The following is a 15,464-nucleotide window of genomic DNA, read 5'->3' on the forward strand; positions in this document are numbered from 1 at the left end:
CCCCCCCCCCCCCCACCCCCCCCCCCCCCCACCCCCCCCCCCCCCCACCCCCCCCCCCCCCCACCCCCCCCCCCCCCCACCCCCCCCCCCCCCCACCCCCCCCCCCCCCCACCCCCCCCCCCCCCCACCCCCCCCCCCCCCCACCCCCCCCCCCCCCCACCCCCCCCCCCCCCCACCCCCCCCCCCCCCCACCCCCCCCCCCCCCCACCCCCCCCCCCCCCCACCCCCCCCCCCCCCCACCCCCCCCCCCCCCCACCCCCCCCCCCCCCCACCCCCCCCCCCCCCCACCCCCCCCCCCCCCCACCCCCCCCCCCCCCCACCCCCCCCCCCCCCCACCCCCCCCCCCCCCCACCCCCCCCCCCCCCCACCCCCCCCCCCCCCCACCCCCCCCCCCCCCCACCCCCCCCCCCCCCCACCCCCCCCCCCCCCCACCCCCCCCCCCCCCCACCCCCCCCCCCCCCCACCCCCCCCCCCCCCCACCCCCCCCCCCCCCCACCCCCCCCCCCCCCCACCCCCCCCCCCCCCCACCCCCCCCCCCCCCCACCCCCCCCCCCCCCCACCCCCCCCCCCCCCCACCCCCCCCCCCCCCCACCCCCCCCCCCCCCCACCCCCCCCCCCCCCCACCCCCCCCCCCCCCCACCCCCCCCCCCCCCCACCCCCCCCCCCCCCCACCCCCCCCCCCCCCCACCCCCCCCCCCCCCCACCCCCCCCCCCCCCCACCCCCCCCCCCCCCCACCCCCCCCCCCCCCCACCCCCCCCCCCCCCCACCCCCCCCCCCCCCCACCCCCCCCCCCCCCCACCCCCCCCCCCCCCCACCCCCCCCCCCCCCCACCCCCCCCCCCCCCCACCCCCCCCCCCCCCCACCCCCCCCCCCCCCCACCCCCCCCCCCCCCCACCCCCCCCCCCCCCCACCCCCCCCCCCCCCCACCCCCCCCCCCCCCCACCCCCCCCCCCCCCCACCCCCCCCCCCCCCCACCCCCCCCCCCCCCCACCCCCCCCCCCCCCCACCCCCCCCCCCCCCCACCCCCCCCCCCCCCCACCCCCCCCCCCCCCCACCCCCCCCCCCCCCCACCCCCCCCCCCCCCCACCCCCCCCCCCCCCCACCCCCCCCCCCCCCCACCCCCCCCCCCCCCCACCCCCCCCCCCCCCCACCCCCCCCCCCCCCCACCCCCCCCCCCCCCCACCCCCCCCCCCCCCCACCCCCCCCCCCCCCCACCCCCCCCCCCCCCCACCCCCCCCCCCCCCCACCCCCCCCCCCCCCCACCCCCCCCCCCCCCCACCCCCCCCCCCCCCCACCCCCCCCCCCCCCCACCCCCCCCCCCCCCCACCCCCCCCCCCCCCCACCCCCCCCCCCCCCCACCCCCCCCCCCCCCCACCCCCCCCCCCCCCCACCCCCCCCCCCCCCCACCCCCCCCCCCCCCCACCCCCCCCCCCCCCCACCCCCCCCCCCCCCCACCCCCCCCCCCCCCCACCCCCCCCCCCCCCCACCCCCCCCCCCCCCCACCCCCCCCCCCCCCCACCCCCCCCCCCCCCCACCCCCCCCCCCCCCCACCCCCCCCCCCCCCCACCCCCCCCCCCCCCCACCCCCCCCCCCCCCCACCCCCCCCCCCCCCCACCCCCCCCCCCCCCCACCCCCCCCCCCCCCCACCCCCCCCCCCCCCCACCCCCCCCCCCCCCCACCCCCCCCCCCCCCCACCCCCCCCCCCCCCCACCCCCCCCCCCCCCCACCCCCCCCCCCCCCCACCCCCCCCCCCCCCCACCCCCCCCCCCCCCCACCCCCCCCCCCCCCCACCCCCCCCCCCCCCCACCCCCCCCCCCCCCCACCCCCCCCCCCCCCCACCCCCCCCCCCCCCCACCCCCCCCCCCCCCCACCCCCCCCCCCCCCCACCCCCCCCCCCCCCCACCCCCCCCCCCCCCCACCCCCCCCCCCCCCCACCCCCCCCCCCCCCCACCCCCCCCCCCCCCCACCCCCCCCCCCCCCCACCCCCCCCCCCCCCCACCCCCCCCCCCCCCCACCCCCCCCCCCCCCCACCCCCCCCCCCCCCCACCCCCCCCCCCCCCCACCCCCCCCCCCCCCCACCCCCCCCCCCCCCCACCCCCCCCCCCCCCCACCCCCCCCCCCCCCCACCCCCCCCCCCCCCCACCCCCCCCCCCCCCCACCCCCCCCCCCCCCCACCCCCCCCCCCCCCCACCCCCCCCCCCCCCCACCCCCCCCCCCCCCCACCCCCCCCCCCCCCCACCCCCCCCCCCCCCCACCCCCCCCCCCCCCCACCCCCCCCCCCCCCCACCCCCCCCCCCCCCCACCCCCCCCCCCCCCCACCCCCCCCCCCCCCCACCCCCCCCCCCCCCCACCCCCCCCCCCCCCCACCCCCCCCCCCCCCCACCCCCCCCCCCCCCCACCCCCCCCCCCCCCCACCCCCCCCCCCCCCCACCCCCCCCCCCCCCCACCCCCCCCCCCCCCCACCCCCCCCCCCCCCCACCCCCCCCCCCCCCCACCCCCCCCCCCCCCCACCCCCCCCCCCCCCCACCCCCCCCCCCCCCCACCCCCCCCCCCCCCCACCCCCCCCCCCCCCCACCCCCCCCCCCCCCCACCCCCCCCCCCCCCCACCCCCCCCCCCCCCCACCCCCCCCCCCCCCCACCCCCCCCCCCCCCCACCCCCCCCCCCCCCCACCCCCCCCCCCCCCCACCCCCCCCCCCCCCCACCCCCCCCCCCCCCCACCCCCCCCCCCCCCCACCCCCCCCCCCCCCCACCCCCCCCCCCCCCCACCCCCCCCCCCCCCCACCCCCCCCCCCCCCCACCCCCCCCCCCCCCCACCCCCCCCCCCCCCCACCCCCCCCCCCCCCCACCCCCCCCCCCCCCCACCCCCCCCCCCCCCCACCCCCCCCCCCCCCCACCCCCCCCCCCCCCCACCCCCCCCCCCCCCCACCCCCCCCCCCCCCCACCCCCCCCCCCCCCCACCCCCCCCCCCCCCCACCCCCCCCCCCCCCCACCCCCCCCCCCCCCCACCCCCCCCCCCCCCCACCCCCCCCCCCCCCCACCCCCCCCCCCCCCCACCCCCCCCCCCCCCCACCCCCCCCCCCCCCCACCCCCCCCCCCCCCCACCCCCCCCCCCCCCCACCCCCCCCCCCCCCCACCCCCCCCCCCCCCCACCCCCCCCCCCCCCCACCCCCCCCCCCCCCCACCCCCCCCCCCCCCCACCCCCCCCCCCCCCCACCCCCCCCCCCCCCCACCCCCCCCCCCCCCCACCCCCCCCCCCCCCCACCCCCCCCCCCCCCCACCCCCCCCCCCCCCCACCCCCCCCCCCCCCCACCCCCCCCCCCCCCCACCCCCCCCCCCCCCCACCCCCCCCCCCCCCCACCCCCCCCCCCCCCCACCCCCCCCCCCCCCCACCCCCCCCCCCCCCCACCCCCCCCCCCCCCCACCCCCCCCCCCCCCCACCCCCCCCCCCCCCCACCCCCCCCCCCCCCCACCCCCCCCCCCCCCCACCCCCCCCCCCCCCCACCCCCCCCCCCCCCCACCCCCCCCCCCCCCCACCCCCCCCCCCCCCCACCCCCCCCCCCCCCCACCCCCCCCCCCCCCCACCCCCCCCCCCCCCCACCCCCCCCCCCCCCCACCCCCCCCCCCCCCCACCCCCCCCCCCCCCCACCCCCCCCCCCCCCCACCCCCCCCCCCCCCCACCCCCCCCCCCCCCCACCCCCCCCCCCCCCCACCCCCCCCCCCCCCCACCCCCCCCCCCCCCCACCCCCCCCCCCCCCCACCCCCCCCCCCCCCCACCCCCCCCCCCCCCCACCCCCCCCCCCCCCCACCCCCCCCCCCCCCCACCCCCCCCCCCCCCCACCCCCCCCCCCCCCCACCCCCCCCCCCCCCCACCCCCCCCCCCCCCCACCCCCCCCCCCCCCCACCCCCCCCCCCCCCCACCCCCCCCCCCCCCCACCCCCCCCCCCCCCCACCCCCCCCCCCCCCCACCCCCCCCCCCCCCCACCCCCCCCCCCCCCCACCCCCCCCCCCCCCCACCCCCCCCCCCCCCCACCCCCCCCCCCCCCCACCCCCCCCCCCCCCCACCCCCCCCCCCCCCCACCCCCCCCCCCCCCCACCCCCCCCCCCCCCCACCCCCCCCCCCCCCCACCCCCCCCCCCCCCCACCCCCCCCCCCCCCCACCCCCCCCCCCCCCCACCCCCCCCCCCCCCCACCCCCCCCCCCCCCCACCCCCCCCCCCCCCCACCCCCCCCCCCCCCCACCCCCCCCCCCCCCCACCCCCCCCCCCCCCCACCCCCCCCCCCCCCCACCCCCCCCCCCCCCCACCCCCCCCCCCCCCCACCCCCCCCCCCCCCCACCCCCCCCCCCCCCCACCCCCCCCCCCCCCCACCCCCCCCCCCCCCCACCCCCCCCCCCCCCCACCCCCCCCCCCCCCCACCCCCCCCCCCCCCCACCCCCCCCCCCCCCCACCCCCCCCCCCCCCCACCCCCCCCCCCCCCCACCCCCCCCCCCCCCCACCCCCCCCCCCCCCCACCCCCCCCCCCCCCCACCCCCCCCCCCCCCCACCCCCCCCCCCCCCCACCCCCCCCCCCCCCCACCCCCCCCCCCCCCCACCCCCCCCCCCCCCCACCCCCCCCCCCCCCCACCCCCCCCCCCCCCCACCCCCCCCCCCCCCCACCCCCCCCCCCCCCCACCCCCCCCCCCCCCCACCCCCCCCCCCCCCCACCCCCCCCCCCCCCCACCCCCCCCCCCCCCCACCCCCCCCCCCCCCCACCCCCCCCCCCCCCCACCCCCCCCCCCCCCCACCCCCCCCCCCCCCCACCCCCCCCCCCCCCCACCCCCCCCCCCCCCCACCCCCCCCCCCCCCCACCCCCCCCCCCCCCCACCCCCCCCCCCCCCCACCCCCCCCCCCCCCCACCCCCCCCCCCCCCCACCCCCCCCCCCCCCCACCCCCCCCCCCCCCCACCCCCCCCCCCCCCCACCCCCCCCCCCCCCCACCCCCCCCCCCCCCCACCCCCCCCCCCCCCCACCCCCCCCCCCCCCCACCCCCCCCCCCCCCCACCCCCCCCCCCCCCCACCCCCCCCCCCCCCCACCCCCCCCCCCCCCCACCCCCCCCCCCCCCCACCCCCCCCCCCCCCCACCCCCCCCCCCCCCCACCCCCCCCCCCCCCCACCCCCCCCCCCCCCCACCCCCCCCCCCCCCCACCCCCCCCCCCCCCCACCCCCCCCCCCCCCCACCCCCCCCCCCCCCCACCCCCCCCCCCCCCCACCCCCCCCCCCCCCCACCCCCCCCCCCCCCCACCCCCCCCCCCCCCCACCCCCCCCCCCCCCCACCCCCCCCCCCCCCCACCCCCCCCCCCCCCCACCCCCCCCCCCCCCCACCCCCCCCCCCCCCCACCCCCCCCCCCCCCCACCCCCCCCCCCCCCCACCCCCCCCCCCCCCCACCCCCCCCCCCCCCCACCCCCCCCCCCCCCCACCCCCCCCCCCCCCCACCCCCCCCCCCCCCCACCCCCCCCCCCCCCCACCCCCCCCCCCCCCCACCCCCCCCCCCCCCCACCCCCCCCCCCCCCCACCCCCCCCCCCCCCCACCCCCCCCCCCCCCCACCCCCCCCCCCCCCCACCCCCCCCCCCCCCCACCCCCCCCCCCCCCCACCCCCCCCCCCCCCCACCCCCCCCCCCCCCCACCCCCCCCCCCCCCCACCCCCCCCCCCCCCCACCCCCCCCCCCCCCCACCCCCCCCCCCCCCCACCCCCCCCCCCCCCCACCCCCCCCCCCCCCCACCCCCCCCCCCCCCCACCCCCCCCCCCCCCCACCCCCCCCCCCCCCCACCCCCCCCCCCCCCCACCCCCCCCCCCCCCCACCCCCCCCCCCCCCCACCCCCCCCCCCCCCCACCCCCCCCCCCCCCCACCCCCCCCCCCCCCCACCCCCCCCCCCCCCCACCCCCCCCCCCCCCCACCCCCCCCCCCCCCCACCCCCCCCCCCCCCCACCCCCCCCCCCCCCCACCCCCCCCCCCCCCCACCCCCCCCCCCCCCCACCCCCCCCCCCCCCCACCCCCCCCCCCCCCCACCCCCCCCCCCCCCCACCCCCCCCCCCCCCCACCCCCCCCCCCCCCCACCCCCCCCCCCCCCCACCCCCCCCCCCCCCCACCCCCCCCCCCCCCCACCCCCCCCCCCCCCCACCCCCCCCCCCCCCCACCCCCCCCCCCCCCCACCCCCCCCCCCCCCCACCCCCCCCCCCCCCCACCCCCCCCCCCCCCCACCCCCCCCCCCCCCCACCCCCCCCCCCCCCCACCCCCCCCCCCCCCCACCCCCCCCCCCCCCCACCCCCCCCCCCCCCCACCCCCCCCCCCCCCCACCCCCCCCCCCCCCCACGCCCCCCCCCTCCCACCCCCCCCCCCCCCCACTCCTCCCCCCCCCCACCCCCCCCACCCCAACCCCCCCCCCCCCCACACACCCCCCCCCCCCCCCGCCCCCCCCCCCCCACCCCCCCCTCCCCCCCCACCCCCCCCCCCCCCCCCCCCCCCCCCCCCCCACACCCCCCCCCCCCCCCCCCCCCCCCCCCCCCCCACCCCCCCCCCCCCCCGCCGTCCAGGAGAAGGCCCCTTCAGGGTAAGTACCAATGGACCGTTTTCACAGCTGCCCTGCATTGAGTTGACATTCTCATGGAACTATCAACTAAGACACCCAAATCCCTTTCCTGGTCTGTGACTGATAGCACTGACCCCTGTAGCGTGTATTTGAAGTTTGGATTTTTTGTCCCTATGTGCATCACTTTACATTTTGCTACACTGAACTTCATTTGCCATTTCTTAGCCCACTCACCTAATTTATAAAGGTTCACTTGGAGCTCTTCGCAATCATTTGTGTTTCTCACCACCTTACCTAATTTGGTATCATCTGCAAACTTGGCCACCACACTACCCACCCCTACTTCCAGGTCATTTATGAATAGGTTAAAGAGCACTGGTCCCAAAATGGCTCCTTGGGGGACACCACTCCCTACATCTCTCCATTGTGAGAACTTCCCATTTACACCCACCCTTTGCTTCCTGTTCCTCAACCAGGTTTCCAGAGATCAACCAGGGCATCAATAGGAACTCTACCATGTCTAGAGGAAAATTCCCTATAGCCACCCAAAAGCCATTTGGAGCCATCGGGCTTTGGTGTGGAACGTTTTAATCCCCCAACTTTGCAGAGTATTGGTATTCCAGGAACCTGAGCAAATAGTGATTTGTCCATGACAAAGGAACTGTCATCAACTCCTCCACCCTCATATAGCATCATTCCCCCCAGGATAAAATTCCAACTCAAGAATGTGACTTGTAGGATGTGTAGGATCAGTTATTACTTGAAACAGGTCCATGGATGCCATGAAATCCTTAACTGCTCCTGACCAGACAGTATTGGTATGAAGTCTTACAAGACAGTCAGCCTAGGTTCTCAGCACCACCTTCAAGACCTCCTATCACAGCTCAGGCAGGGATTCTGTTAGGCAGTGGGATGGGTGGAAACACTGACAGAAGCCCAAACCTGTCTCTTATTCTCAACATTAGGTACACAGCCTCAAAACCAGAAATGTCCTAGATGGGAATCTATGTTAAGGGGGTAGAGTCTTTATAGAGTGCTGGACCAATACATTTGTATTATTCAGTACTCCAGGTGACCCAGTTGGAGGATCTCTCCACGCTCCCCAGAGCTTGGTCTCAGTGGTACATGCCAGGTCAGCCCTTTCATGCAGGATTTATCTTGGATAGCTGTTTTTCTCCTGTGATTGACCTGGCCATTAAGCAGCAGGGTATTATTGCATGGAAGGTTGATTCAGTAACCCAGCGTCACTTAGGCTGAAAGACAAGCCAGAACAGGCATCAGCATGCAGATGTCTGTTGCCCCTTCCCCTTGCTTGACTTGCTCTTCTTCCATCACATCGTTCATTGCTTTACCCACTATGAATCGTGTCACCATCTGTCACCCCATTCTGTCCCTGCAAGCACATTTCCCACCAGCAGGCAAAGAAACCAGTGAATAGCAAAGTGAAGACACACCCAATCTGATACTTGGTATACAGAAATGCAGATCCTCCTCTCACCTGGATTTGAGCAGAATCAAATACACACAGACAGAACCCAGATGTCTCCTGGTGAAGAACAAAGTGTCCTTCCTTCCTTCCTTCCTTCCTTCCTTCCTTCCTTCCTTCCTTCCTTCCTTCCTTCCTTCCTTCCTTCCTTCCTTCCTTCCTTCCTTCCTTCCTTCCTTCCTTCCTTCCTTCCTTCCTTCCTTCCTTCCTTCCTTCCGGTGTAGGGCAGTATATTAAATCTACTAAGTAATAATAATGATAACAACAACAACAACCCAGAAATCCCAATCTTTTTGCATGCTTAAATAGCTGTTCTTAGTGTGTGCTTTGCAATTGGTTATTAAAGGTACATGATAGAACTGCTGTAATGATTCTCTGAAAAACCAATTCAGAAAAGAAGATTGCCATAAATCCAGTTTTCCCACTTATAGAGTACATAGGGAGGGTTATACAATCCTCTCCCAGGGTATTTTGAGTGGGAAATGTTGAGAAACTGGGGACTTCTCCCTGGCTGAGCCCCCCTACTTCAGTAGGGATCTGAGTCAGCAGAAGCAACTTGTCATTCGTATCTAAATGAGGAGATGGAGGTGATGAGGGGATTGTCCATGAAGAAAAGGATGTTCTCTGTGGGAGAATCCTACATAGCCTAGTGTTTATGTAAGAGTAGATATATTCTTCTGCTTGTGTGATTTCTTCTGATTTAACTCTCAGTGATTGTCTATGCAGGAACTTGCTGAGCTTCAACAGTGCCAGAGTATTCACTGGGCTGTTCACTTTTTGTTCTCTATACACTTTGTGGAATCTCAGTGTCGCAAAGTCTTGAATGTCATTGTGGAATGCAAATAGAAAAAGCCTTGTTGAGTTATGCCAGAGCACAGAGGGATGTTAGCCCTTTGCATGTTACATTAAATGCATTAAAATCAACATCCACAGAAAGCAGACACTAGTGCATTGGCACCATGCCCCTATATACATGCAGTCATCTACTCATGAACATGTACATGCACAGATAGGCCTACACCCTGTTACTGGGCGTTCTCTTTTTTCAAATGTTTCCCTTCACAGGAAGAAGAAGAGTTTAGATTTATACCCCACTTTTCTCTTATGTAAAGAAACTCAAGGCAGCTTACAAACTCCTTTCCCTTCCTCTCCCCACAACAGACACTTTGTGAGGTACCTGAGCCTGAGGGAGTTCTGAGAAAACTGTGACTAGCCAACATTCACCCAGCAGGCAACATGTGTTGGAGTGGGGAACAAATTCAGTTCACCAGATAAGAGTCCACTGCTCATGTGGAGTTGTGGGGAATCAAACCTGGTTCACCAGATTAGAGTCCACCACTGTTAGTCACTGCACCATGCTAGTTCACCTATTTCACAAATAAGCCTATGCATATATATTTCTTATATGTGTACATTAAATACTTGCAAGCAGAGACCACAGTGGCCAGGGCCAGAACACTCAAACCAATATTATCCTGTGGACTTGTCCGTTTCATTGCATGTTCTGTATGCAGAGGGATTCTGTCTCATCCTGGCATATTATCAGTAATTCAAATGCTATGTTTAAAACAATCAGTGTGAATTCCCTGCTCTATCCAAAAGGTTGTCTTTTGAGAGTTGATAAGCTATTAACAATTCAAAGAAAATGGGACATATACAGTCCTGTGCAGATATTGTACATGTAATACGTTCTGCTTGCATCAAAGGGGTTTGGTCATCAGTAAATACATAAAGTATAGATCCTTGGGCTTTGATGCAAAACTGTCAATACATCTAATTCTCAACATGGTCTGATCTGTTGGTACTTAAATCTGCAGCTTGGGTACATGGAGGGAGAAAGGAGGTCTTTCTATGAATGTACAGGAAAACCTCCAGATTTGCAGAATAATATGAAACGATTAAAAAGAAAACTTTAAAAGTGAAAATTAAAAAATAAAGGGGAGGAGGAAATTGTGTGTGCTTGTGTTTGTGGGGAGGCAGATAGATAAGGGGTGGGGATGCAGGGGTGGGACTTGAGCAGTCAGGTAGGGCAGCAGGCAGGCAAATGAGATTTTCCTCCCTATGACTTTTCCTGTGGAGGGGAGCCTGAGCTGCCACAGTGGGCCGGCAGAGTAGTGGGGAGGGGAAGAGTGAACAAATAGTGCAGCAGTGGGACTCTGTTGTCACTGGGATCCCTCCTTCCCTGTGAGACTTGTGGATCCTGGTATGTACTGTCTCTGATGTTTCCTCATTAACTTGGATGTTAGTTCTTTTAAGGGAATGATGCCTATTGTGTTTTGCATTAGATTGATACTAAGACTATACTGATATGGGTATGGCCTTCCTTAAAGACAATTCAGAAGTTCCAGTTGGTACAAAACACCACAACTCAGTTACCGTCAGGAGTTAGGTGAAGCATGCATATCCTACCTGTTGTGCAGTTATTCCATTAGTTTCTGATCAGTTAGCAGGTTCAATTTGAGGTAGCGAGTGTCATCCACCTAGCCCTTGATGGCCTAGCCAGTGGTGGCGAACCTATGGCACTCGAGATGTTCATGGACTTTTGGCCAATTGGCCATGCTGGCAGGGGCTGATGGGAATTGTAGTCCATGAACATCTGTAGTGCTATAGGTTCACCTCCATGGGCCTAGGCTCTACATTTTTGCAGGACTGCCTTGCTTGGTGTGCTGCACCAACACAGCTTCATTCATCTGAGCAAAGCCTTGTAAAAGGGCCATTCTGTAAATGCGCTCACAGGGAAGGAGGGATCCCATACAGGTGCACTCTTACTTGTGCAATGGCCTACTTGAACAGCTCAGGAAGTCTTCTGTGCTTTTATAATTCCACAGAATATACAAAACAGAAATGCTCTGGAGGACAGTTTTCTCAAGGGGGTTAGAACTATGAAATAATGGAACAATTCAGGAGGTGCTTTATAATTGTGGTATATTATGAGTTTTAATGCTTGTATTATTGTGCCTCTACTGCATGGTCTTCTGTGTTCAAAATCCGCTTTATGCATTCATTACAGTATATCAGGCTTTAGACAGTTTTTTGTTTGCACCACTTTCTAGTTCTGTAATCTTAATCCAATTACATTTTTATTGATAATTTTATGATGTCTGATTGAATTTTAAATATTTTGTAACCTGTGTTGAGCCTTAGTGAGAAAAGCAGGCTATAAACAAAATAACTTCAAATAAAATGTGTATTAATCATTTTAAGGGAACTTAAGGAACATTAAAATGTTACTTTAATAAAGAAATTATAAAATGTTTATTTTTTAGGAAAAATGTACTTCATTAAGAATTACCTCAAAATGAACATAAGCAGTTACCCTCAGTTGAAGGTTAATTTTAATATGTGTTGCTTCATTTAAAGCCAATAATTCTGTTTTCCACCCTTAATAAAGTGACAAAAAATAACATATTGAGTTGTCTTTTCCCCTCTCCCCTCTTCTGGTCCCATTTCCATCTATGGGGAAACAAAGGTTGATCCCACCCTTGACTGTGATTAAATCCATGTTTCACCATAATGGTGTATTACTGTGAATTTATCACCTCAGGCTTCACAGCAAGGGACATTACTAGTAAAAGCTGCCCGGTTCCCCCTCCCTCCCTCCCTCCCTCCCTCCTGTGTCTCTTTCTTTTCGGGTCCATAAACGGTGTGACAAACAGAGAATGTCAGATCTGTGGATCTGGTCAATCTTGTGAGCACTGACAGTTGTGCTGGTCCGAAACAAACGGGAGCTGCATTGTCATGGGAACTCCACAGCTGTTAATCGTGCTATTGTTAGGAGTGTCACTACCATGTGGGGGTTTTTTATTGGAAGAAGCCTACAGCAATGTGTCTGCCACCAGAATCCTTTAAAAATGATTAGAGGCGTTCCCATTTTCAAGTTACTTTTAAATATATTGCTGGGATATAGGGAATAGCTTTGTGAAGTTTGAAAGTTGCCACTTTTCCACAGACTTTCTTGACATAGTAAGCTTTCTGTGTAACATATAAAATAACCCCCCATTTTGAAATAATGTGTTTGATCACTTGTCTCTTAAAGTGTTAATAACAAACTAAAGATCATAATTTAAAGCTCCTTCAAAGGCCAAAAAGGGTGTAGTGCTGCTTAATTACAAAATCTGCATTCTGGAAAAGTGTTCTAACTTTCCTTGAGTGGTTGCTTTTTTCTGATTTTCCACTTGTAAACTTAGGAATGGAGTTGTGTTAACCCTTGATTAATTTAATTATAACTGCATCATTCTCAGTCACATTAATGTATGTAAGTGAACCTTTTAAAAATGGAAATAGTGACACAGCAGTCAAAGCTGCAGAGTTGTTCCCTTCTAGCATTGCGCACTGGACATGCTTCACACCAGAACTTGAAGTATTTGAACCCTGCTGCTAATTGATTAATGTCTGTGCCTTTGTTAGCCGCACCCAAACCCTTCAAAGACCATATCTTTCTTTGACCTAAATAAATGGTTCAGTGCACTAATCCCAACAAAAAGGGAGTCCGTTTATGGCCTTAAACCCATTTATGGTATCTAACTTGCTCAGTGATCAATATTGCTGGATTTAAGGTGAATAAAGAGGGGCTTTAGGCATTGGGAATTATAGCCAGACTACATACATGTGAAGTAGAAACTATTAGTGAGTTAGTTGGTGCACCAGTTGTTGTTTCTCTGTTATTTCTAAATAAAACTGTCAGGCATTTTTATATTCTTGACATGGGAACAGAGTATGACTTGTAAATATTTCTACGTTATAAATATGAGTGCATCTTCCATGAGACACTGACAGAATTTGTTAGAGGATGCAAGAACTAAATTCTCTCTGTGTGTGTGTGTATATCAGTTCTGTAGTAAAGTTATGTAGTAAAATGTAAAATTGTACTGATTGCAGTGATAAATTTTATTTATTTATTTTTATTTATTTATTAAGCCTGTATACCGCCCTCCCCCGGAGGGCTCAGGGCGGTTCACAACACAGATAGACAACACAGTTAAATAGATAAATAAACTCCGTACATTTAGTACTGGTCCTTATTAAAATACAGCACTCAAATTACAGCATTTCATTACAAAAGGCAACAGATGGCGTTTAACAGCTTAAAACTTCCCTAGAGGAGGGGACAGCAGGGCTCCCACTGTTAAAGGGGGGGGGCGCACATCAGCGGCTGGCCTCCCCAAAAGCCCAGTGGAACAGCTCAGTCTTAACAGGCCCTGCGGAACTCGTTAAGGTCCTGCAGGGCCCGGACAGCTAGAGGGAGAGTGTTCCACCAGGCAGGGGCCAGGGCCGTAAAAGCCCTGGCCCAAGTGGAAGCCAGCCGCATCATGGTGGGGCCAGGGACCACCAGCAAATTCACCAGCAGAGGCTGATTTGAGATGTATGGGGCCAGACGGTCCCGTAAGTATGAGGGTCCTAGGCTGCATAAGGCCTTAAATCTGCTACGCGTGGGCTTTTCTGCCACTTATTTAGATACCATGTTGGCACATTCACAATGGTGTCATTGAATTACTGAAAATAGTGTGTTATAATAAAAGTTATGTGATAAATGTTAGAACTCTAAAACTTTATTTATTTTTACAAACTAGTGTCAGCTTCCTTCGTATAGCTTTTATTCTTATTTTAAAAGCTTGTCATTAAGACCAGCTGAAAACAGAAGGGGTGGTGGTGGTAATACTATAATTTTAAAATTAAAATGGCCATGTACAGTGTCAGGAAACACTATTCTTATCTTTCATAAATCATACCTTATATTTTGTAAGTAACATGGCCAGTGCTTTTTACTTGATCCTGTGCAGAGCTACTCCTGTCTAAGCCAGTGGAGAGCTGCTGTGGTACAGTGCTTAGAGTGTCAGACTAGAACCTTGCAGACTTCCAATTCAAATCCTGATTCTGCCATGCAAGCTTACAGAATTACCTTGGACCAGTCACCCATCCTCAGCATAACCTACTTTCCAGGTTTGTTATGAGGATAAAATGAAGAAGGGACAAATTTTGTAAGCCATTTGGGGGATCCCATTACTAGGAAAAGTGACATAAATAAAGTAAAATTAATAAAATAACGGGCTTAGACTGGAGTAACTTTGCATAGGACCACCTGGTGCATAGGACCACCCGGTGTTTTAAAAAGGAGTTTTCTTGTTCTTTTTCTGACTTGAATTTTGTTTCCCTCTCCTGTATATCAGCTTTGATTTTATTTACCTTTGTTCCTCCCCTGTTCTTACAACTTCCTTGTGCATCATTCTCCATAGCTAAGATCTTTGCTTCCACGATAAACCTTAATTTAGGAAGGATAGAGTGAAATGTATCGGACTATATATATATATATTGCAGCATAGCTTGTCTCAGTGATGGTGGTGACTGACACTCTTTCTCTGCACATTTGCCAGGTGAGGTAGTAAGCCACATGTGCCCAGTAAAACTTCATGAACTGTGGTGAGTTTGGGAAGCCCTACTGTGCTCGAGGGATAAGAAGCATTGTCTGCTGTAACTCCTGGAAAAGAAAATAATGCAAGGAAAACTTGAAGGCAGGAGTAAAAGAGAAAGACCCAAAGTGAAATGGATTGACTTCCTCAGTTTGCAAGACCTGAGCAAGCTGTTAATGATAGGTCATCTTGGAGGATTTTGATTCATAGGGTCACCTTGAGTTGGAAGCAACTTGACAGAGCTTAACACACACCCAGTTTCTCAAATAGCAGTCTTTTTGAAGGTGAGGTTAGTAGAAAGGAGCCATCTAATATTAATAATCAAAGGTTATAATTCATTCAGTATGGTAAATTTGTAGGAGGTAACAACATTTGAATGGGATTTGTTACATCTGTGATTGAATTTTTAAAGATACTTGTAACTATGGGTACTTCATCGAGTAAAATACTTGCTAAATATCTGTTACAGCGCATACAAACTGCAATTTTAAAAGCATTCAATAATCCAACCACTAAAACAGCCGATGAAGAGACAAAAGGAAAAATCAAAGGTATGTTGATGTTCAGCAAAGCTTCTACAGTTATTTGCGTGTAATCTGATTTAAGTCTATGTTTGCATATGAATTCCCATCATGAAATACTGTCTGTAAATTTTTAATATCCTCTAAAACTGAATAACAGTTTTGTTCTAAAGGACTAAAATACTTTGGCTCGTGCCTATTTTCTAGTGCCATCTAGTGCACATGCAGAATACTCCATTAATATGATTATTTTATACATGTAGTAAAATCTAAATTAGATATTTTTTTTTGCTGTTTCTGTTCACTGCCATACTGATTTGCAAAATATACATACTGGTCCATAGCTTGCTTATTCAGAAGTAAGTTGAGGTACATTCAGTGGGTTTTCTCGTTTAGGATTGCAGTCTTAACGCACCATTTTGTAATGGAAGTGTGCTAAATTTGAAAATATCAACAATTTTATAATAAAAACAGCAATCTTT

The 15,464-nt window shown here is 63.3% G+C and overlaps 1 protein-coding gene across 1 annotated transcript in view; it reads left to right on the plus strand.

Moving 5' to 3' along the window:
- Positions 1 to 15,464, plus strand: part of USP45 (ubiquitin specific peptidase 45) — a 74,060-nt gene that overhangs the window by 35,387 nt on the left and 23,209 nt on the right. The window contains exons 9-10 of the mRNA XM_048505784.1: positions 14,691 to 14,745; positions 14,931 to 15,012. Coding sequence (XP_048361741.1) covers positions 14,691 to 14,745; positions 14,931 to 15,012 — 137 coding nt within the window. The remainder of the gene's footprint in view (positions 1 to 14,690; positions 14,746 to 14,930; positions 15,013 to 15,464) is intronic.

This window comes from Sphaerodactylus townsendi, linkage group LG01 (genome assembly GCF_021028975.2).
Source record: "Sphaerodactylus townsendi isolate TG3544 linkage group LG01, MPM_Stown_v2.3, whole genome shotgun sequence".
NCBI classification, from domain to species: Eukaryota; Metazoa; Chordata; class Lepidosauria; order Squamata; family Sphaerodactylidae; genus Sphaerodactylus; species Sphaerodactylus townsendi.